The sequence below is a fragment of the Ursus arctos genome, unplaced genomic scaffold, assembly GCF_023065955.2.
Source record: "Ursus arctos isolate Adak ecotype North America unplaced genomic scaffold, UrsArc2.0 scaffold_4, whole genome shotgun sequence".
Taxonomy (NCBI): domain Eukaryota; kingdom Metazoa; phylum Chordata; class Mammalia; order Carnivora; family Ursidae; genus Ursus; species Ursus arctos.
The window spans coordinates 29,135,444-29,161,148 of record NW_026623056.1 but is presented as its reverse complement, the minus strand read 5'-3'; the positions used below and the strand labels follow the sequence as shown (position 1 = coordinate 29,161,148).

At 42.5% G+C, this 25,705-nt stretch overlaps 1 protein-coding gene across 9 annotated transcripts in view; it reads left to right on the top strand.

Annotated features, from left to right (window-relative positions):
- Window positions 1–25,705, top strand: part of KALRN (kalirin RhoGEF kinase) — a 642,459-nt gene that overhangs the window by 292,690 nt on the left and 324,064 nt on the right. For all 9 annotated transcript variants that reach the window (XM_057306496.1, XM_048214817.2, XM_044382637.3 and 6 more), the window contains exon 10: window positions 4,067–4,189. In XM_057306496.1, coding sequence (XP_057162479.1) covers window positions 4,067–4,189 — 123 coding nt within the window. The remainder of the gene's footprint in view (window positions 1–4,066; window positions 4,190–25,705) is intronic.

The window sequence follows — 25,705 nt, the reverse complement described above, 5'->3', positions numbered from 1 at the left end:
GCCTTCCACCTGCCCCTCTGTTGCCCCCACACTTAACCACCAAATCCTGGCCATTCTCTCCCCTAATATTACTCACACCTGTCTCTCCATGGCCACTGCCATTAGGCTCATCTAAGCCACCATCACCTCTTGTCAGGAGTTCTGCAGTAACGTCCTGTTTCCCCACCTCTACTCTTGCCTTCCTCCAATTCTCCACAAAGCAAAAGTAGTAACTTTTAAATGCAGTCCAGCCCTTCGGTGACTCTTAGGACAAGCCCTGGAGTCTGACTGGGCACACCAGGGCTCTGCATATCCAGTTCTTGCCTTCTCTGGGCTCATTACGTGCTTACCCCTACTCAGGCCATGCTGATGTTTTTCCTTCCTAGCTTGGTTAAGTCTGCTCTCCCTCAGCGCTCAGCTACACCTCACTTCCTCAGAGAGGCCTTCCCTGACCATTGGCACGGCACTTTCACCATTGCAGTTAATGACCAATTGTGTGATCTCCTGTCCAGCGCCTGTTCCTGGCATAGACTGAGTTTCCAGAGTCAGGGCCCTGCCTCCCTTGTTTAATACTGCATTCTGGGCTGTTCCAGTGCCCAGCACTAGGGCACAATAAGACTAATAAGTATCTGTTTGAATCCAGTGATATTCACATCCCAACTGTGCTTTGCTTCCTGAAGAACCCGCAGGCAAAAACTAAAAAATAAAACCTTCTGTGTTGGAAACACTTGAATACCAACTCAAAGCCACTAATAGGTACTATTAACTATCATCCTGTACTATCTTGACTACAATTAATAATTGATTATTTTAAATAAAATTTTGTAGATGAGAGAAGTTAAATGGGGATAGCTAATGAGGGATACCTTGATGGGTGCATGCACTTCAGTAGGATTCCAGGGATTTGGCTAGAAATGCAATTTATTCTTCAACCAGTGATGTCTCAAGTCTGGGATGCACCAGAAACTATGAGATATCCAGTTTTCCAGGGCTGCACTTTAATTTACAGGGTGTAATGTAATTAACAGGCACTGCTGGTGTCTGCTCAGAAAGCACATTCTCTGCTGTACAGTCTAGGGGAGAAGCTAGATTGTACTCCCAGGATTGGGGGCCATGGAATCAGGGTCAAGAGAGCATGGGGTCTAAATGTGTGTGTCAAGTAAGGCTGGCTCTAAATGAACTGTCTGGAACAAAATGGTCAGAAATCAGCATTTTAAACAATACCTCATATAGTGATTATGTTTCTCTATCCTCAGGTACTTTTCAGTCTCCATGAATTATCAAAGTAATTTTGTTCACATCCTAAATCATTTGCCTTTTTCTTTGTTAAACTGATTTCCACGCGGGCGCTGTATCCTCACTGAGGTTGCTCGGGGCTTCCCCACAACTTCCGCTCTGATGACAGAAGCTGGACTAAGTGGAGGCAATATAACATCACAGAGCAATCGAAATTATATTTAAACTAATAAAAGCCTATCGAATATGAATAATAGATTTTTAAGAGGTTATGGTAAAGCTAATTAAGTCAACTTAAGTGTCATTAACAGACAATGAATTGACATTTTAAAGAAAGCAAAAGAACTTAAATAGAACACAAATTGCTTTTTAAGAGAAATTTACAAGTTGTGAAATTACCCTCAGGGAGTATAAAAGCTAACCATTTGAGAACTAGTAGAGGGAAAGCTTTCCTCTTAAACCAATTTGTTTTAGCATAACAGATTTTATTAAAGCTAGAGATACAAAATGAAATGAAATAAAATAAACTCATTAAAACACTGCCAGACAAGCAGGTCACACTTAACTGCTCACAACTAAATAAAAAAAATAATTGTAATGTGAAACTCTGTAATAAATTCCAAAGCATTCATGAAAAGCCACAAGACAGCTCTTTTGTATATAAAAATAATCAAAATTATCCATAAGTTTCACTTCATGGGATTAACATAAGTTTAAATATGCATAAAAATTATAAAACTGCACTATCCGTGGTACACAATACAGGGGAAACTTTGTGACTAAAAATATTTATCTTTGACCTTGCATGCTGGTGTTCATCATCCTCTTTACAACAGAAAATTGTGGGATCACGTTGTGTCAAGTCAAGTAAAAATGCACTCTCCTGATTTTTGTTGTTGTTGTTGAAATTTCCCCATACATAATTCTAGAGAGATGTGAGCTCTTCTTTCTTCTAAGAAGGGAACATTTAGACTTCCTTTCAGTGCAGCCTTTCAGTGTTTGCAAAAGGTAAAAATCCAGTTCATTTACTACTGCAGTTTCTTTTCACAGACATGCCTCTGGAATATTAAAAACATACATTGCCAGAATTTGTTATCTAAAATATTTAAATCTCTACACTCTATGTTTATATAGTCATTTTCTAAGAAGCCTTTCTTTTCTCCTTTTTAATGGGCAATTATCTGACATTCCAGTGTTGTTAAGTGGATGTTTGCTAAATCTCATTTTTATATTCGTATGTACATTTCTCTGACCTAATACCAATCTTGTGGGCTTTGTGATAGTGTCACTGAAGACCTTGAAGGCTTCCATACTTGGCACAATTGTAGGTGTAATTTATTTCAAGTGCTAAAGGAAGTGAAGCCAAAGGCTAGATTCTTTGGAGCCAGAACTCCCATGCCTGTAGTCCATGGAATGATTTGGTCTGCTTGCCGCAGGGCAATCCATAGAAGAAACAGAGGAATGGACTAAAGCATCCTTTTATTTATTTATTTTTAAGAATTTATTTATTTATTTATTTGAGAGAACATGCACGTGCGAGAGCGGGGGGAGGGGCAGAGGGAGAGGAGAAGCAGACTCCCAGGACCCCGAGATCATGACCTGAGCCGAAGGCAGGTACTTAACTGATTGAGCCATCCAGGCACCCCTAAAACGTCGTTTTAAACAGGCCCGGTTCTTCTAAGTCATTTTTCCAAAAGGTCCTTCTAGAACTTGAGAAGACTACTACATCATTAACCAAATGTTCAGGTTAAGTCCAGAATAGCCAGAATAGAGTGGGCTCAGTTGTCTTGGCAGGATCTCTCACAGGTGCGTGGCTGTACACGCTAACTGATTTAATTGTGGCCACCTGCTTTATTGAGCACCACCTCTGCAGAGACCAGGAGGTGAACTGCTTCCCTTCTCTATGGGAGGCACACGTGTTTGTTCGGCCATCAGCATGAATGTTAAAGGCTTTAGTCCTCCCTCCATTTCAAGGCTTCTACTAAGGGGTTTCCACTCCCCCACCCAGTGCCCCTCAGGACAGCATATTTTCTCACCTTCTCAGCATCCCCTCCCTCATTCCTCTACTGGTCCAGCTCCGTCTGTTCCAGTTTCTCTAAATATCAAGGAAAATGTCCTAAGCCAAATCACTAGATTTGGATTTTAGATTAAGCCTAGAAAAACGTGGGGTCTCCACTTCTTTACAGGAAAGAATCATAGATACTAAAGGCCTTAGGATGTAAAGACCTTCATTTATTTGGTTGGGTGGTTGGTGCTGATTGGAGGAGGGTGGAAGGAAGCCAGGAAGGACAGCTGTCCTGGTGATTGCTCTCTGGAGCAGCCAGGTGGGGACTAACCAGTGCCGCCTTTACTCTCGAGATTAGGAAGGGAGTCCCAGGACCACAAGGAGGCGGGGTCCCCAAGACTAGTTGCCTCTGCTGTGAGCATTTTTATGTTGAAGTGGGGGATGAGTAAGTCGTGAGGGCCAAGGAACTGCCCTGACCTGATGCCTAATTTTCTGCCAGTGTGCCTGATTTTATGTGGGTGGAGTAAAGGTAGTGAGGGGCTTAAACTGTGCCTGATGGTCTGTGTCACTTGTTTAAAATAATGGACTAATTAAGGCTGGGAAAACTGAAAGTAACAAGGGAATATTCTGATGATCAAAGACGAGTTGACTTTAGTTAAGGGTGGGACTGTTGCATGACCAACGACAGTAATGAAATCCCTGGGCCCACGGTGGACTGAACATGTCCAGCTGGACTGCTGCTTTCTGATGGGGATGGGAACTCTAGGACTCTGGCAGTCCCTCATATTGTCACATGGCTTTCCTCCTGCCAGGGAGTCATTGTTTCTGTCCTCCTTCTCTGACCAGGTGTTGGACTGGATTGAAAACCACGGTGAGGCCTTTCTCAGCAAACACACCGGAGTTGGAAAGTCACTGCATCGAGCCCGGGCCCTGCAGAAGAGGCACGATGACTTTGAAGAGGTGGCTCAGGTGAGACGCTGTGTGTGGTTGTGTGGTTGTGTGTGTGTGGAGCTGGGTGAGGGAGGCCAGGGCTGTGGCTTTGGTATTTGGTGAGGCATGTTGGGTTGATAGCCCCATGGCTTCTGGCCTGCCTGATGCAAGAAGACCCTTGTCTGCTCTTGGATCACTGGGTGAGTGATAAATAGACGATTAGTTTATGGTCTTCAGAGAAAATCTTCCTGCCAGAAGGATCTGTAAATGCCTTGTCCACAAGGTGGTAATGCAGAAGGAACTGGCACTAGAAACATCAATAGCCCAGAGCTACTGCTTATGCTTATCACCAGGGGCAAGCGGGAGCTGAAAATCAGCATTAGCTCTGCTTGCAGAGCCGTGTGTCTTCCAGGACCCGGAGGAGGAGATGACTCCTGTTGACCATATCATGTATCCACAAGACGGAGCGTGCCCAGAGAATATGGCATAATACTCAGTCTTTTAGCTGGGCTCTACACCTGATCCCAAAAGGGCATTTTTATCTAATTATACAAAGATGCTGTCCGAGGCCTTGACCATTTGAGTTCATGGTGGAGGGATGTAAGAGGGTTTTTTGTTCTAAGCCTGCATCCCCCCAGTTTTATATTAACTCTCTAATATTTCTCTTTTGGGGAGTTCTCTAATGGATCCTGAACATCTTCATTTTCAAAATGAAATACTAGTTTGTCCAGTTATATTGCCAGACCTGGTCAGTTGCAGTGGAAACTAAGACCTAAGAATGAAGCAGGGAAGGGCCATCTGCGGGGGGCTCAGTATGGGGCAGGAGGGACAAAGCTAGTGTTTGCCACAGCTGTAACCAGGCCTGGCTCCCATCCCATCATGTGGGCAGTCCTCAGGGTGGGTGTCACCCTGGGCGTCATGCAGAGGGCCAGCCCTCAGACAGGGAGGCTTCCGGGCCCAGACAAAACTGTGTGTGAGCTATAGATGCCAAAGGTGAGCCCCTGCCAAGAACCAAAGGAATCTGCTAGAGGACAGGAGAGTGGTGGGAGCAAACTGCCTCTCTAGGGAAGCTCCAAGTGGGTGCTGGAAAGTGAGAGGCCTGGCAGGTGCCAGAAAGATTGAGTCACTGGTGACCTCAAGCTGGGAATACAGATGGCTTAGACCCAACCTATGGAATAAAGAAAGCCTCATATAGAATCTTTGTGCACAGTTGGTGGAAATGTAAAGTGATGTAGTCACTGTATGGCAATTCCTCAAAAAATTAAACATAGAATTACCATATGATTCAGCAATCCTACTTCTACATATCTACTCAAAAGAATTAAAAGCTAGAACGTGAAAAGGTTCTTGTATACCCATGTTCATGGCAGCATTATTCACAATAGCCACAAGGTGGGAGCAACCCAAGTGTCCAGATGAAAGGATAAACAAAATGGGGTCTATACAAACAATGGAATATTATTTGACCACAAAAAGGAAGGAAATTTGACACAAGCTACAATATGGATGAATCTTGAAGACATTATGCTATGTGAAATAAGTCAGTCTTGAAAGGACAAATAGGAGTCCACTTACATGAAGAACCAAGAGTAGCCATATTCACAAAGTTGCCGGAGGCTGGGACAGGGGAGGGAATAGGGAGTTATTATTTAATGGGTACAGAGTTTCCGCTTTACAAGATTTAAGAGTTCTGGAGATGGATGGTGGTCCTGATTGCACAACAATGGGAATCTATTTAATGCTACGGAACTTAAAAAGTTTTACATTATGTATATTTTACTACCACCACAAGAACAAAAAAGCAAGCCTCATCCATACAAAGACCTTCTGGAGAATGGGTTGGATTCCGCCAATGTAATATAGACATGGGCCAAATATGCCTCTGAATGTAGCACAGACCCAAAATATCTGAATGTCCAGGCATCCCGGGTGCTTCTGCTGTCTATCAGGGGGCAAAGGATGGGAGAGGGCCACATGGACTCCCTGTCTACTGAGAGTAGGGGTTGTGGTATCTGGGACAGTCTGTTGGGATGGAGCCATCCAATAGCTATGGTGGTCTTGTCCTTTGGCTATCCTGCGGCTCAGCCTTCCCTCACTTAGAAAGGACGTCCCCAGAGCCACCCACAGCCCTGAGCCAGCCAGCACCCCTCACCTCTTCCTGCTGCAGCCTCAGAGGCAATGCCAGCCTTGGTTACAGGCCCTTGAGGGAGCTGTTGTTTTGTGTGTTGTTACAACCGAGCAAGCCTGGCTGCCACCCAGACTCTGACCCTGCTTCTCTCAAGTGCTTCCCTACGTTCTCCCTGATGCCTGATAAGCCTTTCACATGGGACAGTGCCTTTCAACCAGTAGCAGAGACACATTCACTTAAATTCATACTAAAGAAAGAATGGACACATTTTTGAGAGCTTATGGTTCCATTATGTATTTTATCTCCCACCAATCCTGAATGGTGGATAGTATTAGTCTTGTATTATAGAAGATAACGCTAAAGCTCAGAAAATTCTTCAGTGTGCCCAAATCATCTGGCTTGTCAGTGGCTCTGCTAGGATTCAAACTCAGGTCTGTCTGACCTCAGAGTCATGTTTTTACCCTAACTCCATGCTGCCCTTCCTCATTGAAGTATAGGACCTGAGTGTAAAATTCATTTCCGAGTGTCAGTCTGCTCATGAAAAGTACAGAACAAAGAGTGGGGGGAGTGGGGAGGAGATGCTGCTGTGGCCATTCCATTTGACATACATTACAGAGGCTCTGCCAATGAGTATCTCCTGCTATAATCCACTTCTCCCTGTCTCTGCTTTCAGATAAAACAGTGTCTTTCTTAGGAGAGAGAGTTCTACTTTCTAAAAGGCTCAGGCTTTTCGAAGTGTTCCCTCTGGAAAGGGGACAGATGTGGACAACAAAGGGCACACATAAGCAAGGGGCCGTGAAGTTGCCATATTGCCCTATAAATCGGTCTTTAGAGATGAATCTCACAGTCTGGTAATGAGTCCTGTTTTGTTTTCTCATCCCTACTCTGGGGAAGGCATGGGCAGGGGAGCTGCCTAGCATCCCAGAATTGGTAGTCCACATTGGAAAACCAGCTTGGCTGTGGCAAAGGCAGGTGGACTGACAGCAGCCTCAGATCTGCTTTGTTCTGGACAACATGGTCATCACACTAAAGTGCTGAGCAAGATGGTCCAGGCAGGAAAGGGTGTGCTCTCTCTCTCTCTCTCTCTTGCTTCTGTTCTCAATTAGGTGAGGGCTACTGGGAGGGGAGAAGTGGATTTAATCAGAATTGGACAATTCTTGAGTCAGAGATCAATGCTACAGAGCCAAAGCATGGGAACTCTTGTAGCTTGTTGTTTGGGGTTGCAGGTTAGGAGATCTAGTCAGGAAGGGCATCACAAATGGTGAGGGGTAGGAGGCTGGGGGGTTACCTGTTGCCAGTACTACAGACAGTCATGATTCAGTGAAGGAATCTCTTCTAGTGTCATGATTTTATGGTTCTTTGACCTGAGGGTGATATGAGAAAGCAATTCTGAGCACCCGTTCTCTGTATTCAAGTTAAAAAAATGTCTTGAATCAAAGCAGGAAGGGTCTGTTGCACCTGTTGCACCCCTTCCACAAGAAAGAGCAAGCCCTCCAGCAGAGAAATGGGCCACCCACAGGGAGAGGCCCAAGGGCAGTGTGACGTCCTGGAACAAGCATGCCTCTACTCTGGAGCTCATGTAAAGACATTTAAGACAATAGTGCTCATATCTATTATATCTGGGAAGAATTAATGTAGCAAACCATGACCTCACATTTTGTTTTATGAGCTCTTGAACACATTTTAAACAAATTCAACTGTCATTTGATGGAAACAAATGAAGTATTTACGGTCCTCAGTTCATCCTGCAGATGGCACTCTTCGAATAGTCTACCTGGAAGCTGAGCTGAATGGGAAGGGAGCCATGGTACTTACCATCTGCCAGGGGAGGCTCCTGATGGGCAGGTGGGGAGAATCTGGGGCCAGGTAGGCACCAGGAGGTCTGTCTCTATATTTCTGGTCCAAGTTACTGAGATTCTCTCTGCTCAAATAGAAGACCTGGGCACTAATGGGAACCTCTCTCTGGTCCTGGTGGATACTTGACTCAAGTTGCATATAAACTCATCACATGACTCGAGCTATAGAGTAAATCAGATTTTAAAAGACACTTATATTTTTATATATGTTTTTGTGGTGTGGTAGTCATTATCAGGAGTATAAACAAGCATAAGATACAGTTGCTGCCCATCACAGAGTAACTATCAGGGGTTACATGTGTCCACATCTGCCCGGGAGGTAGTATGGGGTATGGTACTGTTATTTTGTCCTGAGATATTTGCTATTACTCAGAAGGAAAGTACCCAAGTGCCCATGGTTTAGAGAGCAGCTGTGCCTGCTCTGTGAGTGGTCTGCTTTATGACCTCATTATCCAGAATGCCAGACTTTCTGTAAGCTAGCTTCATAAAATATTAGCAATCATTTGCACTCAAACATATATTATCTAAAATCCCAAAGCACCAAATCACATTTAAACAGTTAAGCATATGAAATAACATTCTTATAACATTTTTGAAAGAACAGACCATCTAAAGAAAGATTTAAAGAAATATAAAAACATAGGCACAATTAAGCACCTCATTCAATAATCTCCGGTTAGTTGTTTATCTGACTCTTGCTCTTTTCTCAAACTTGAATAGAAAACACTTAGAAAAATTTATTCTGAGTCTTGGGGTCACAATAGGCAAAAATGGAAGGGAAACATTTTAGTGGACCTATCAGTGATCTTACCCATCAAAGATCTTCAAAGTATAATCAGCTAACTTACTAGAGCTCCAACGGCAGGTAGAATAGGCAATCCATAGGGTTAGAAAGACGCTGCCCTCAGAGTCAGACAGTAGTACTTATCAGTTTCCAAGCCCACCAAGTCTGTGTCGGGCACCTTGAGAAATTAAAGAGATAGAACATTTTCCATCTTGAGGAAATCATGAGCCAAAGAGAGGCATGCATTAAACATATTCTAACCCTGTAAGAGGTCCCATAGTTTGAAAGGAAGCATATCTTTATTCTTTCAGGGTTTTCAAGGAGCATTTCCAGCAAAACCAGGGTAAACCATTAGTTCATTTGGTGATCCAATAAATATGCCTGCCTAGGGGATGGTGTAGTGATCTTTGGAGTATATTCCTTCTTTCTTTTCATGCCTGAGATGGTGACCAATTATAGCAACTGCAAATGCAAGCAGAAGGAAAAGGTGGGAAAGCTTCAATAGATGCCTTTTCACACTCCAGCTTCTTAGAGAGGATAAAAGTTTCTTCAGCAGGATGAAAAAAAAATAGTGAGGACGAAAGCCAGGAAAATGCAGAGAAATTAATGTCATGAAGTGGGCAAGTGGAAGAATGTGAAATAGCAGAGAAATGAAGGACAATCTTACCCTTTGGATCTTGCATGACATTCATTCCATTTGAGTGGATTCAGGACATTCCCTCCATGGTTGCATGAGCTGATGGGAGGGCTCTTGGGACCACTCTCAGGAAGAAGAAAGGTAGGTTATATTGTGGAGAACTCCCAACCATGGGTTTTGAAGGTCACTTTATATACACTTGATGTGGAAATTGAGAGGGGGTCGGAGCCAATATCCAAGATACTATAGAGAGCCTACCAAGAACCTCTTACCAAGACCATGAATTGTCCCCCCGCCCCCCGCCAATTTTACTCCTTCCTGTGTGGAACAAATGGCACATTCGGAAGAAATTGAGACTGCATTCCTAATGACTTTAAGTTCTGGGTAGCAAACTGAAAGACTCAAAAGCAGAGGTGGTATCCTTATCTCTTGTTCCATGTGAAGGCAGTTACTATGGAAAAGAGGGGAGGCATTGAAAAACAAATGGCTGCCTACGTAGATGGTGTTTTCAGGAGTGTTCTGGAGTATACACTACAGAGCCAGGATGATGGACTCCTGGTAAGGGGAGACTGCATCTCATAAAGATTGGGGAATATTTGACAGAAAGCTTTGCTGATCAATCTAGAAAGATAGAAGTGAACTTTGAAGTGGAAGGAGAAAATTATCCCAGTAAAGCCAAAATCAGATATGTGGGGCTCCATAGAGATGACATAGAAAGAAGCACCTTGTGAAGGAGATGCCCTTAGGTCACCTTAGGTAGGAAAATACAAATACAATTACCTGCAAAAATATATATATGTATGTATTTTATATATATAACATATTACAATATGTATATATACTTATATATGTATTTAAATTTTAATACCAGAATGCAAATATAATAAACATTCCTGAGACTTTAGGATATTGAGCTTATAACTAGAAAATGGTGTGAGAAGAGGATTTTTTGTTTAAAGGACTCATTCTAATAGGAGGGTTGAAGGTATATCAACAAGGATCACATCGATGTGAGATCTACAGACCTGAGGGTAGTAAACAATATGGAGAAGTAATAGAGATCTAAGAAGAGGAAAAAAAAAATGACTGCTCCATCACATGGAGGATGTGGGAAATGCTGTCCTGATATGATTTCACTTCTGGTTCAAGGGAAACTATGGTGGTGATGACAGTCCTCAAATTCCCTGGCGTCTCCTGTAAATTTTGTGACACTGTAAATAAAACATCTATATGTTGTTGAGAGCCCAGGATTCTACATGAGAGAGAGCGAATCATTGTAGAAAAGCTCAAAGGAGTATAGGTTGTATCTAGAATCTCAAGAACATTGACCTTTAGATGAAAGAGTTAAGACTTCGCTCTTAAAGCAGAGAGAAATAGTAAAGGCTTTTGAGTAATGATATAAATTAAAATACAGTTGACCCTTGAATAAAACAGTGGGTTAGGCACCAACCCTCGCGTAGTCAAAAATCTGCATATAACTTTTGACTCCTCAAAAACTTAACTAATAGCCTGCTGTTGACCAGAAGACTTACTGATAACATAAACAGTCAATTAACACATATTTTTATGTTATATATATTATGCGCTATATTCCTACAATAAAGTAAGCTAGAGAAAAGAAAATGTTAAGAAAACCATAAGGAAGAGAAAATACATTTACAGGACTCTACTGTATTTATAAAAAAAAAAACACCCCACATATAAATGGACCCACGCTGTTCAAGCTCATTGTTGATCAATGGTCAACTGTATAATCTCTAAACCAGAGAAGTAAGGATTTCTCCATCCACTGGCTATTTAAATCACATATGTAGTATTGTGCCTAATTTGAGAAAATATATATTCAAAAGGATATTGACAAAGTGTACTTGGTTGTCAGAATACTGCTAGGATAGTGAAATCCAAGTAACTGGCTATATTCTTTTTTGAGTAAATAATGTTTTATGGAGGCAGGGGATAGGCTTGAGAGTTGAAGGCTTCCTGTAGAAGAGAGAAGGGTGGAAGAGATAGTGAAGCCAATTTCAGCTTAATTAATAGTGAAGCCAACTTCTAACCCATGGTTGATTTTTTATGAGCTGTCCAAAATCAGAATGAAATACCTTGTGATGTTGTGTGCTTATCACTGGAGGTTTTCTGGTAGAGGTGACCCTTTATTCCCTTAGGATATAAAAGTCCTCAAGTCTTTCCTATCTTAAAAATGAACAAGCAAAAAAAGTGAATAAAAAGAAACTTAGACTATATTTTCTGGTAGTTTAGGTTACTTTCCCTGTGTTTCTCCTTTCCTTCAGAGCCAGGTATTTGAGAGAAGAGTCTTTATTTGCCATGTCTACTTCCTCATCTCCTAGATGCCCTTTGACCCCTGGCATTGGATTTCTATTCCCTCTGGGCAACTGAGGTTAATCTTTTTGTTGCTAAATCCAAAGGACACTTTCTAGATATTAATTGGTCTTTGGGAAGCATTTGACCCTGTCGACCATTTCCTCCTTTTTAAATTCTCTTCCGCTAGCCTTCCATGACACCGTGCTCTCTTGGTTTCCTTATGTTTTGCTGGCTGGTCCTTCTTAGACCCTTCTTCCTTTTCCCAAGGGTTTCCTCAGACCGTCTCTTCTCACTGTACGCTCCAGGCATGATTTTATACTCTTTCCTAGCCTCAACTGCCACTCTTAGTCTGATGGCTCCGAAATCCATGTCTTACCTCTGATCTCACCCCTGAGCAATTTATTCATAAACCCATTGACTCTCTGGGCACCTCCATTTCAATTTCTCAAAGGGTTCTCAAAACCAGTGTATCCAAAATTTATTTTATCATTTTCTACCCCTTCCAGATGTGTCCTTCCTCCTGTATTCCCCACACCAGTGAAGGGCACCAACCACCCAGTTGCTTGCTCAAGCCAGAAACTTGGGAGTCATTCTTGACTTCTGCTTTGCTCTCACCCCTCATGAGTCCTTTGCAAAGTCCTACTGATGCTACCTCTTTATGTGTCCCTTTCCTTTCATCTCCATTGCCACTGCCTGAGATCAGAGTCTCATTATCTCTTCTTTGGTTTGTCACACTATTCTCCTGTTTTTCCTGACTCATCATAGTCTCCTTAAATCCTTCCCCACACTGCCGTAAGAGTGGTTTTCCTGAAATGCACATCTCATCATGCTATTCCATCAGTTATGGAACCCATAGATGGCTTCCCATTAGGATAAAGTTCAAACTATTGATATCATAAACCTTTTATGACCTGGCTACGCATCTCTGGCTTTATCTCTTACCCCTCATGTGCTCTTTCTACCCTCAGCCCCCACACTCCTGCTGTCTTGGTTTGTACCTGAACATGCCATGCTCTCAAGTGTCAGTACTGTCTGCTCTTTCATCATTCCCATTTATTTAAGTCTGACCACCCCTGGCCAAGCTTCTGTTCATCTTGAAACACTCATTTCAAGTATCATCTCTTCTTGGAGGAAGTGGTCTCCATGGTTTGGTTGAATGCTCCTTTTCTAGGCATCCACTTATTTTGGCCACATCCCTGTCATGGTAGTTATCATGCAGTGTCATCATTAATTTTATGCCAGCCTCACTCCCCAACTGGCTTGTGACTTCCTTAGAGCATGAATTTTGTCTCATTATTAGTCTTTTTATCTCAACGCCTAGCACAGTGAGCTTAACATGAAATTGGCACTTGAAAAAGTAAATGAATGGTACAGAGAGGATTCTTTGTGGGATGGATATCCGGTCAGATTATCTCTGAGATCCCTTCCAATTGGAAGAATGATAAATGGAAGAGAAGTAGATTAGATGAATATTCATAAGAATGCAGGCCCCAGAACCATATAGCCTGGGGCCTGAGATACACTCTGTTTAGAATTAGCGAGACTACACTGAGCTGGGATCAACCTGGGCAGCCCTGCCCAAGATCTGACACTTGGGAAGAAGCATTTTTTGAGTCATATTTTAAGTGAGGTTTTGGACTCCTCCGTGTTTTTTTTTTTAATTGTAGAAAAACTAAAAAATAGTTTCAGTTGAAGTCCTAGGAAACCAATCTTGACAAGAGGAAGTGGTAATCCTTACTAGGTGCATTTCCCCAGCTCCATTAAGTTTCCATGATTTTTCCAGCTGGGATTGCTACCATCATACTGTACTGTTAACTCTCTTCCTCTGCTAACTTATATGTAGTGAAGTTCTTTTTCTCTTGTAAAAATTCTCTTTTTTGAGAGATGAATCATATTGGCCTTTTTCAAAAGGATTTTAAAGGCAAAAAAAAGAAAATCCCAAAAATAGACAAAAGAAGTATACTGTATACCAATTTTATGTTCAGTATATTGATTTTAAGTCCAAGATAGCTCATCTAGTCATACTTCTTTTGATTCAGTGTATCATGTTCATTGATAGACATTTTTTGCTTCTCCCTATTAAGGAGATGCTTATACCAACAACAATGATAGTAGCATAACACTTACTGAGTACTTCCTGTGCGCTAGACACTGTTCTATTTTTCCTATATTAACTCACTTAACCCTCATAACATCAATGAGTTATGTATTTCTTTTTTTCAATATTTTTTATTCAAGTATGATTAACATACAATCTTATATTAGTTTCGGGTGAACAATATAATAATTCAGCCATTCTATACATTTCTCAGTGCTCATCAATATAAGTGTTCTATTAATCCCTTTATTTCACCCATCTCCCCACTCACCTCCCCTCTAGCAACCACCAGTTTATTCTCTGTACTTAAGAGTTCATTTTTTTGTCCCTTTTTTTCTTTGTTCATTTATTTTGTTCCTTTAACTCTACCTATGAGTGAAATCATATGGTATTTGTCTATCCCTGACTGACTTCTCTTACTTAAGCATTATAACTTCTAGGTTCATCCATGTTGTTGCAAATGGCAAGATTTCATTCTTTTTCTTATGGCTGAGTAATATTCTATTATATGTATAATATATAATATTATTTATTAATATTCTATTAAGAACCTTTAATATATATTTTTAAATATATGTTAATATTCCTTTAGACACACACACACACACACGCACACACCACATCATCTTTATCCACTCATCTATCAATGGACACTTGGGTTTGGGCTGCTTCCATGTCTTGGCTATTACAAATAATGCTCCAATAAATACAGGGGCATGAATATCTTTTTGAATCAGTGCTTTCGAATTCTTTGGGTAAATAACCAGTAGTGGAATTACTGGATCATATGGTAGTTCTACCTTTAATTTTTTGAGGAAACTCCACGCTGTTTTTCCATAGTAGCTATACCACTATGATAGGAATGGTTGCATTCCTACTAGCAGTGCACGAGGGTTCCTTTTTCTTCATATCCTTGCCAACATTTCTCACGTTTTTTATTTTAGCCATTCTGATAGGTATAAAGTGATATCTCATTGTGGTTTTAGTTTGCATTTCCCTGATGACTAGTGATACTGGGCATCTTTTCATGTGTCTTCTGGCCATTTGTATGTCTTCTTTGGGAAAACGCGTATTTAGGTCCTCTGCTTATTTTTTAATCAGATTATTTGATTTATTGGCATTGAGTTGTGTTAGTTCTTTATATATTTTGTGTATTAACTCCTCATTGGGTATATAATTTGTAAATATCTTCTCCCATTTGGGAGGTTGCTTTTTTGTTTTGCTGGTGGTTTAATTGCTGTGCAAAGCTTTTTATTTTGGTGTAGTCCTAATGGTTTAATTTTGCTTTTGTTTCCCTTACCTGAGGAAACATGTCTAGAAAAACATTTCTATGGCCAATGTCAAAGAAATTACTGCCTGTGATTTCTTCTAAGAGTTTTATGGTTTCAGGTCTCACATATAGGTCTTTAATCCATTTTGAGTTTATTTTTGTATATGGTATAAGGAAGTGGTCCCGTTTCTTTCTTTTGCATGGAGCTGTCCAGTTTTCCCAGAACCATTTGTTGAAGACTGTCTTTGCCCTATTTTATATTCTTGCCTCCTTTATAAGAGATTAATTGACCATATAAGTGTGGGTTTATTTCTGGACTCTCTGTTCTGTTCCCTGCATCTATGTGTCTGTTTTTATGCCAATACCATACTGTTTTGATTCCTACAGCTTTGTAATATATCTTGAAATCTGGGATTATGATACCTCCAGCTTTGTACATGAGTTAGGGATTTCTAATTCCCATTTACAAATAAGAAATTTGAGGCAAAGAGGTTAAATAATTATCACAAGTTGGCAGAGCTAGGAAATGGTGGAGCTGGGATTCAAGCCCAGGCAGTCTAGCTGCAGAGCCCAGGCTCTCAACCACCTTGCAGTACCCTCTCTTAATTCACAAGAACTTTAGATGTATCTGGGATGAGGCCTGGCAGCATCCACCCTAGAAGCAGTTTCTAGTCCTCTTTCGATGTGTATATCTGGGTAATCCCTCAGATAGCTACATGTTGGCACTGTGGCCCCAAGACTGCTGAGTGACACCTTTTCCCTCCTTTTGTTTAAGATTTCCCTTTGATTCTAGGACCACCTTTATGATCTCTATGACATCTTTTTAATCCAAAGGTTCTGTGTGACCCTAGACCTTTGGAAACCCTGTGACTGCCTTTCACCTTTCTCTGCCTGTTCTCTGGCTTATCTGGAGTATATGTAACAATGGTTGGTAACAGCTGCTCTGCTCTCTGCTAGAGCTTGGCCTATTTAACAATTATCTTGGCCAGCATCTGGCCTGAGTCTTCATTTCCATTTTGCAGCACAAACTGGTAGACAGCACTTGACTGACCTAGGAGATTATTTTGTTTCTTTCCTTTCACCTTTTGCTAAGGTCAGGCTATCACTAACTAAACTTCCTAGTTTCCCAAATCTGCTCCCCTTGATAGCTCCCTAAGCCCATTTGAGAGTTCCCTCTCAGCTGTGATTTCCTATCTGTTGGGACATATGGTATAGGAAAAAAAGCATAGCATTTGGAATCAACCTGTTCTTTCATTTTATTGGTCTTGGGCCAGTCACTTTATTTCCCTGAGCCTCAGTGTCCTTCTCTAAATTGGATATAGGGACACCTACCCTGAAGAGTGATGTGACAGTTAGAAATAACATATGGAAAGTGCCTAATAGAGAATTTGGCTCATAGGAGGTGCTTGACGAATAGTGGCCTCTGTGGCAGCAGTGTTGGCCATGGGGTGGGGGTGATAAAATACATCTAAGCCTCACTCTCTTCCAGGCTAGGTTATCAAGTACCCTGCTGTCATCTCTCAACACTCAGCTTGGTGTGGGCTGCTTAACTATGTTGGAAGGAGTAGGTCTCTTCCCTTTTGTATATTCTTGCCTCCTTTATCATAGACTAATTGACCGTATAAGTGTGGGTTTATTTCTGGACTCTCTATTCTGTTCCCTGCATCTATGTGTCTGTTTTTATGCCAGTCCCATACTGTGCCATACAGTAAGCCATACAGGTGCCAAGGGAAGAGATCAGCTATGGGTACTGAGAAGCCTGACCCTCAGGTAAACATTGTGGAAGAAACGGCCATCTAATCTGACCAGTCAGAACCAAGGAAGCAAATGGAATAATGGTGCATTCTGCTTAGGGGCGGTAGATACTGGGTACTCAGCACTGGGCATCCAGGAGCGAATGTGTTCAGAGATCCAAGGAGAAGAATGAGCAGTTTGCACGTGGGAATGCTCTTAACGGATAGCAAGTCTCCAGCCCCTGGGCCGCAAGTCAGAGGCAGAGTTCCTGGTACATCAGGTAAGGAAGGACTGATTCTTAGGGACAGGATCAAAACTGGGCACCAGGGCAGGGCTGGATGGTTGCCAAGGGGACCTGATGTAGAGGTCTATTGGTGAGATGTGTGTTTCCATTTGATTTCTGAAACTGGGCTGGAGCTGAGCCTGCCATGGGGCCCGAGAAAAGGAAGCAGGAAGAAGGAAGAAAAGAGAGTCCGGGCACCAAGTGAGAACACTCTCCCCTCTAGAGAATTCTCCGACTCAGTGCCCTCCTTAGAGGGGTACCAAAAGTGTAACCACTAGAGTTTCACAACGTGACAACATATTTACCATGCACAGCAAGAATAACATACAGATGAGAAGAATAAAGTTACTGTCTCTCAGAAAGCATTGACACGGTTTAGAAAGGAAACAGGAAAGTCTGTTCCAGAGGAAGGCTCTCCCGTCTGCCCATTATTGATTCTGAAAGCAAACCATTTATTACCATGTCTTCTAATAATTAATTTCAGCACAGGTCAACCTGCCCAGGTGAAGAGAAACCAAATCGATTTCCTTTCTCTTCCCTCTTCTTTCCATTTTTGTGACACACTGAGCAGCATGGGCCTCAGGAGTGTGCTTGACTCCCTAGAAGCCAGTGCTGGCTAGGCTGAAAGCTAGAGGGAGCGCTGATGGATTTGCATACAGGGGGATAAAAATATTTTGAAAAGTATTTGCAAGGTTTTAAACCTGTGCTATAAAGTTAAGCATACAAGAATGAGTAAATGATAAGAAATGCCATTTAACACATACTTTACAAGGAATATCTCATTTAATCTTTGAAACCAGCCTTTGGAGTAGATGTTAATTTATCGTCATTTTCCAGGTGAAGAATCAGGCCCAGAGAGGATCATTCAAGTGCGGGAGGCAAGATTTGAACCCAGGCAGGCTGACCCCAAAGCCCACCCTTCTAACACACATACATTCAGAGTAGTGGGAAAAACCAAGCTTACTCAAAATCCTTTTGGGAGTTTTTTCCCCAAAGTTTCTATTTTATTTTTATTTATATTCTTTATTTTTAATTACAAAATTACACATATTCAATAGAGAAAAGCAGACAAGCAAATAGGAACAAATATAATCCACCCACTCAGTTGTCTAACAGTTGCTAATACATTGGTGTTTATTCTCCCAGATATTTTTCTCTATATGTACATGGGTATATTGGTCACTGGCTTTTCTCACTTAAGGATATATCCATGGTAATAGATACAGAGTTATCTATTGTTTATGGTGTTACAGACTACCATGGTAATCTGTGATATTATTATTATTATTATTGGTGAAGTCTCTAATGTGAAGACTTCCTACTCTTTCCCAGAGTCTGGTAATTTATAATTACAGGATATTAAAATCAGGTACAATTATAAATATGTAAAGAGAAGCAAAATAAGCATTGAAAATGGATGGCTGGGTTTAAGCCAAGGATTCGGAGTCTTTTCCCAAGTGACAGCTTCAGAAAATGGCAGTTTATAAGTGCCCTCCAAGCCTTTCCTGTTCCCCACAGTCGTTGCACGTATATTGCAATGCTGTGGCAACTCTCTGGGTCCTGGCTGGAGTGGAGCCCAGTGACTCTGGTGGTGGAGGAAGCGGTGGTAGTGGGGAGTATTTCAAAACAGTAGCCTTTGTAGCCTCTTTCCTCCTTCTCCTCTTTCCTTTTACTTTCTCCCCTTCTCCTCCTCCTCTACTTTTTCCCTTTATGTCTGTCCCATCTTCTCCAGGGACATCCTTTTCTGAAATAGGGACTCAGTCAGAGTCCAGGGTACAGCGCTCAGCCCTGGTCCAAGTGTGTTTCAGGTGAGCAGTGCTTTCCTGAACCCCTGAGAGCTCCGTGGGGTGAATGTTCCCTTGCTGTGGCATTTGGGGTGTTGGAGAAAATCAGCAGTGTCTGGGCTGAAGGGTAAGGGCTTTGGAGAACTTTCTGGTAGATGAGGCAGCTGGGACAGATGACAAGTGCCAGGAACCAGCATCTAAGAGTCCCTGAAGGGCTTCAGGCTGTATATTACACAAACCAGAAAATAAAACTCATATCACCAACAAGAACAACCCACCAAGCAGATATGTCTTTTTTTTCCTCTGCCAGTGAGCAACCAGAGGCATTTTCATGAACTAATTTTGTTTGGAATACATTTTTAACAGGAGAAAAGCCCACTGCCAAGTTCTGGCAGGAACAAAGCATTACATCTGAGTTATTCCACCTGGAAAGGAAGCCAGGTTTGAGACAGAGGGAGCTGAGCTCTCATGGCATCCTGTAACATCAGGGGACATCCAAGCCTCTTTGGGACTGGTGCCTTTATTTGTCTTGGGATACACAGGCAAAAGCCAGCCAGCCCTAGGCACGACCCTTTGAGTTTCAGAGACTAGAGCAGCTGTCCCGCTGTGTTCTAGTTGCTGACCGCCCCGAATACTGGCAACCTCTGCTGTAATTACTTATCTCCATGGTGTTGCACACTGTGGGCTACTTTGTATAATGTATCTGAGCTTCGACAATGCCAAGTACGGCTTGAAATAGCTCTGGGGGACTTTAGTCCATCATATGCTTAGAATTTGAAAATAACATCGAGGGAAGGGGGCAGTAAGTGAGGCTAAAAAGAGAATTCCAAATTCATGTGATAGACGTGTTTCAGTTTTTCTTCTTCATGTGGCTTGGACTATGCCTAAAATTATGACTCTTTAGTGTCTTGGGAATTCACAAGGTCAGTCTCATTTGCTTTAACAAATATAGCTTGGGTGCCTGGGTGGCTCAGTTGGTTGACTGTCCTATTCTTGATTTTGGCTCAGGTCGTGATCTCAGGGTTGTGAGATTGAGCCCTGAGTTTGGCTCCATGCTCTGTGTGGAGTCTGCTTGAGATTCTCTCTCTCTGCGCCTCCCTGTGCTTGCATTCTCCCCCCTCTCTCTATCTCTTTCTCTCTCCAATAGGTAAGTAAAATATTTTTTAAAATAAAAATACAGCTAAAGAAGAGAGCATTATTTAGATGCAAACTTTGGGTCTCACCCATCCACTATAGCTATCATTCTGATAACAGTTTTACACGTTTATAAAGTTAGAAAGGTTGGAGGTTTGAGATTTATTCCAAGAAATTATATCCCGTCATGGCTTCAGGCGGCCAGATAATTTGACACTGGATGAACTTGACCCAGGGTAATTTCCTAGATTCTCTTCCCTTACCCAGTGCCTTACATGAAGGCCACTTAATTATGAGTACTATCATCTCCGTGTCAATAAAATGGAAGTTACAGATTCGCCCTCCCATCTTCCTTATGGGGGGCAAGAGATCCAGTGAGAAGGATTCAGGGATGGGAACGCCTGAGTTAGAGAGCCCAGAGCTACTCCAGCTGCATGTGCAGATTACTTAACTCACCAAACCTCATTTCTACATCCATAAAATGGGAACAATATTTATCCCATCATAGTCGAAGTAGACATTAAATGAGAGAACGTCTACTTGAAAGCACTTGAAGTCTAGAGCACTGGGCAGATGTAAATTATCATCATTATTATTCGGGGGATATGGTGGCAGTGGATGAGATCACGTCTGGAACTCGCTCAGAAAAGAGGAACTAAAGATATTGAGAAGATTGATGATATTGTCCCATACTGGGTGTTTCCCAAGAGAATGTGCTGACCAGTCTCAGAGCTTAACTGAACTCTTCATGCCCCAGGCTTCGTACACGGTTTGAGGGCCAGGTTCCCATGCAGAGCAGGATTAGCTGGGGGAAACTTTCCACATTCTAAAGCTGAAGCTGTTGATTTAATGAGCCTTGTTCTGATGTTTATATAAGTGTAGATCAGTGAGAGTTTGGGGTCACAAGTGGATTTTGGAAATGAAAATGGAAACAGCATGATGCTTGGTGTGTAACGCACTCTGGCCACTTATCTTATGTGCCCTTCTAACCAGAGAGAACAGGGAAGGCCCGCTCCCAGTGACCGGCTCAGCAGCAAGCCGTGCTGCCCCCAGCACCTGCCCAGCCCTTCCAGAGGGCCCTGCTGCTCTCCTGTGGCTCTCACATCTACCTTTCCAGGTTTCAGCAAGATGATTTATGCCCCGCTAGACCCCATCTCCTGGCCAGCTTGCTGCTGTTCATCGTGTCACCATTCCCATAATCCCGTTGCTGAGCTTGCCCTTTTATAGCACTGAGGGTGAGTTTGCCTGGAATTTCTTGCTGAGGCTTTCCTAACTATGAGGATTACAGGCACGGCCTGCGGTCCTGGAAGATAGCTCTGGACCTGTGAAAGTCAGGAACACCCAAGAGCTCCAGATAACAGGGTGAACAATGGGATGTGAGCCTGGCCCTCGTGACCCTTCGCTGTCTCACAGTCCCATCAGCAGCTATTTAGATTCTGCCCTTTCCCTTGACCTCCCTGTGTGGGGAGACCTGGATCTCCTACAGCCTCTTTCATCCAGCTGAGGAAGTGCTCCGGTGGGTGAGCCTCTTCACTCAAACTCCTGAGGCTAGGAATTGGGAAGAACATGTTGTTTTCTCCTGGACAGTGGGGCTCCCGCGGTTTCCAAGGACCCACAGATTGTGATGACAGTCCTTGGTGGATAGATGCTGTCTCTTCTGATCTCAAGCAAAACTCTGAATCCAGCCCTGTTTGAGAAGGGGATGCAGGTGGCCCCATTCCTCATGTCGGTCTCCTTCCTCTGGCCCTCCCACCTCCCTTACAGCCCTCCCCGCCACCCTCCTACTATATGAGGTGACGATCTGGGGTTTGTCCCATCGTGAGACCAGGGAGCTGCGCTCTCTGACTCCTGCGCTGTGCTTCTCTAGGGACAGGTGTCCTTTCTTCCTGGAGAGCCCTTAGCCACTCCTGCTGTGTACCCCCAACAAGCTTTTCATCTCCAACCCTGGCTCGAGGGAGAAACCCTCAGGACTGTACCTCTCTGAGCTCCTTGTCGAAGTCCCTCACATCATGCTGACCTCCCAGTCTGGACCTTGGCCCAAGCTGTTCCCGTGCCTGGCAGATTCCTCCTCCTTTGCCTTCACGTTTTAGACTTTAAAGTTGGCTCAAAAATGCACTTCCTTCTGAAAACTTCTCCCGGCTTCTCCATCTTACCCAATTACTCTGCTACCTAGTGTGCCCTCAGCATTATATCACCACTTTGTACTACTGTCACACCTCATTTCTTTTGTGTCCTTGGAGAATGAACTCTTCTACATAATTTAATTTCCTAGAGAACCAAGGCTCAACCCTAATCACTTCTTGCTGCAGCTTCCAATTTCACATTTATTGATGGTAAACTTTCTGAAATACAGTTTAAACTCCCCATGCTTGGCATGCAGAGCATTCTGAATATAACTCACCCTTTCTTTGGATGCCTCAGGGCACATGGCAATGTTCACTGATTCCAGTCATGAGTAGAGACAAGCCCAGGACCCCCGCAGAGGCTAAGGTTTTCCTTTTCCCTCACTAAGAGTCTCTCCCAGCACTGCAGCAGCCGTCTAGGGCTGGCCTGCATTCAGGGGAGCCTGACCAGGGAATACGGCCCTTCATGCAGTATGTGTCACTCTCTGTGGGGCCGGGAGCAGCCCTGTGGCTAACAGCCGTATTTCTCCTGGATGATGATGATGATGATGGTGATGATGGTGAGGATGATGACGATGATGATGATTCTAACAGAACACCTGGGGAAGGTGAGATGCAAGCAACCTAGCCTTTCTAACCCACTGAAATCCCAGTCCTAGGATGGACCAGTCAGACTGAAAGAGGGAGGATGATTCTAGAACTGGATCTCTCCTGTTAATTCCTTTTACTTTTGCATCAAGTTCTCTTTATTTTGATGGTTTTTATTTCAAGAGTCCCGAGCATTTCAATCCATACCAGCCTGTCAGTATCATACACAGAGTCATCGAAAGACCGGGCTCCTGCCTGTCAGTGTGCTCCTGTCAGCTAAACGCCATGGACGTTAGGGCTTTGATAGTTATGTGATAGTGATAAGGAAGGTTTGCAACCGAACCATACAGCCCCAATCCCGACAGAAGCTCTGGGGGGTATTGTCCAAGAGCTTGTCTCACTTTTAAGTATTTTCAAATTTGACATGTCTCTTACTTCTGACTGCTGAGGGAAACAATTCAGGGTCATGGGCAGTTGATGCTGGCACTGTGCCCAGGGAGAATAATTTCTAAGGACTTCATAGGGTATTATTTTTAACTGGATCTGTTTTGCATATATATGTCATACCAAAGTCATGTTTCTTTTAAGCTTTGAAGAGCAATGTCATAAAATCCAAACTGAGAAAGATGACATCTCTGACTAGGGCTACAGAGAGATTTTACATTTTTTGTAATTATATATTTCACTGTGGTTGATCAAACATTAGTGTCTTCAGGATCCCAGAGCTAGGAAATGGACCCATGTCTAAGATAAATACATTTGTAGTGAAATCTATTTGTATTTCTAAATGTACTTGGTTGACAAAAATATATTGGATTCTTATCTTTTCCTTTAAAATTTCTTTTGTTTGGTATTTTTCATATTTTGAAAGAGATTCCTATTTGTTGTAATAACAAGTGAAATGCTGCAAAGATATATAAATAGAAATGCTAATTATCCCTCTACTCCTACTTCCCTCCCTCCCAAGGTAATCACAGTTATCTTGCACATCTTTCTTCTTGCACATACAAAAATAAGTCGATATATGTAGATATAAAAATTTCTGTTTATTTTTTGGAATAATTTCTAAAGAATGTGTATAGGATTTTTATACTTTAAGTGACTCTTCCATGTTTTCTGATTGTAAAATTAATACATGTTCACCATAGAACATGTAGAAAACAAGAAAACAGTGGGAAAGAAAAATCATTCCTAATATCACTCAGAAATAATTATATATAAACTCTTAATATTTATTGGCGAATTTCTATTTAGTACAGCAGAACGCAAAGAATATCTTGCTTGGGGTGAAACAAATGTGAATTCCAGACCAGCATCCGCCATTCACCAGCTCTGTGAGCTTACTCAAGTTTTTTAGTCTTTCCAAACCTCACTTTTCTTATCTGTAATTTGAGATAATGACACAATCTACCACATGTAATAATGTTTGTAAATGGATCCCAAACTGGCAGCCATCATGATGTAGTAGTTTCATTGATAGGTAGGTGGGTAGGTAGGTAGGTAGGTAGGTAGGTAGAGAAAACCATACTTTGGTGTACCTGCCTTCTTCATTTAATCTTACATCAAGAACACTTCCTCTGATCACTAAATAGTCTTCAAAACATTATTGTAATGACTGCATCCTGTGGCAGTACCACAATGTAGTGAACCAATCCCCTATTGTTGAATATTTTGGTTATTCCCAGTTTTTGCTTTTATAAACCACAGTTACTATATCTAAACTTCCAAGCAAAGTATTAAATCCATTATAGTCTTTCGTTCTCCTAAATTTTTCTGGTCTTCAGAAGCATCACTATTCATTCAAAGACTATAGCTGTTTTATTTTAAGGCAAAAGACTCGATTTCTCTCACCTCAGAATTTCAGCCCAGGCTTTGAGCCCTGCCCTTAGATGAGTGGTTTTGACTTTAGATAGTGGCTGCAGTGATAGCTTTTAAAAAATATGCTGCCATACACCCCTGCCCCTCCCCCGGCCATTCTGATTGGAGGAATTTGAGGTAGGGCCTGGATACTGCTTTTCTCCCCAAGCTCCTTTACCTACCCCCTCACCCTGTCCTGTAAGAACCACAGTACTGATGACTGCTCAAGGCTTCTGCCATCTAAAGATTATCAGGAAAGCACTGTAAGCTGATGAAGTTCTGTGGTCTCCCTCACTAGGGCTTCCTCTGTGGTCTTATGATCTAAAACAGTTGTTCTCAACTAGAAGGCGATTTTGCCCCCCAGGGGACATTTGCAATGTCTAGGGACACTTTCGGTTATTACATCTGTGGAAGGGACTGCTATTGGCATCCTGTGGGTATGGGCCAGGGATGCTGCTAAACATTTGAGGGTACAAAGAACAGCCCCCGTGTTCGTTTCCTAGGGCTATTGCAATGAAGTAGCCCAAACCGGGGGTGGGGTGGGGCTTAAAACCACGGAAATGAATTATCTCAGTTCTGGAAGCTGGAAGTCTGAGATCAAGGTGTCAGCAGGGTTGATCCCTTCTGAGGGCTGGGAGGGAGCGTCTGCTCCAGGCCTCCCTCCCAGAGTTTGATAGTTTGCTGGCAGTCTTTGGTGTTCCTTGGCTTGTAGCTGTATCATTCCATTCTTGGCCTTCATGTCACATGGTGCTCTCTCTGTGTCTGTATCTTCACATGGCCATCTTTTTTTTTTTTTTATGGTGAAAAAACTTATATTTAGAATTAGCCAGCTGGACTCCATTTAGATGATCCTGATTTTGTGGGCAACATCCAATGCATCATAGTCAGGAGCCCGTAGAACATATGCCTTCTTGTCTCCATCGGGCCTGATCAGGGTATTGACCTTGGCCACCTCAATGT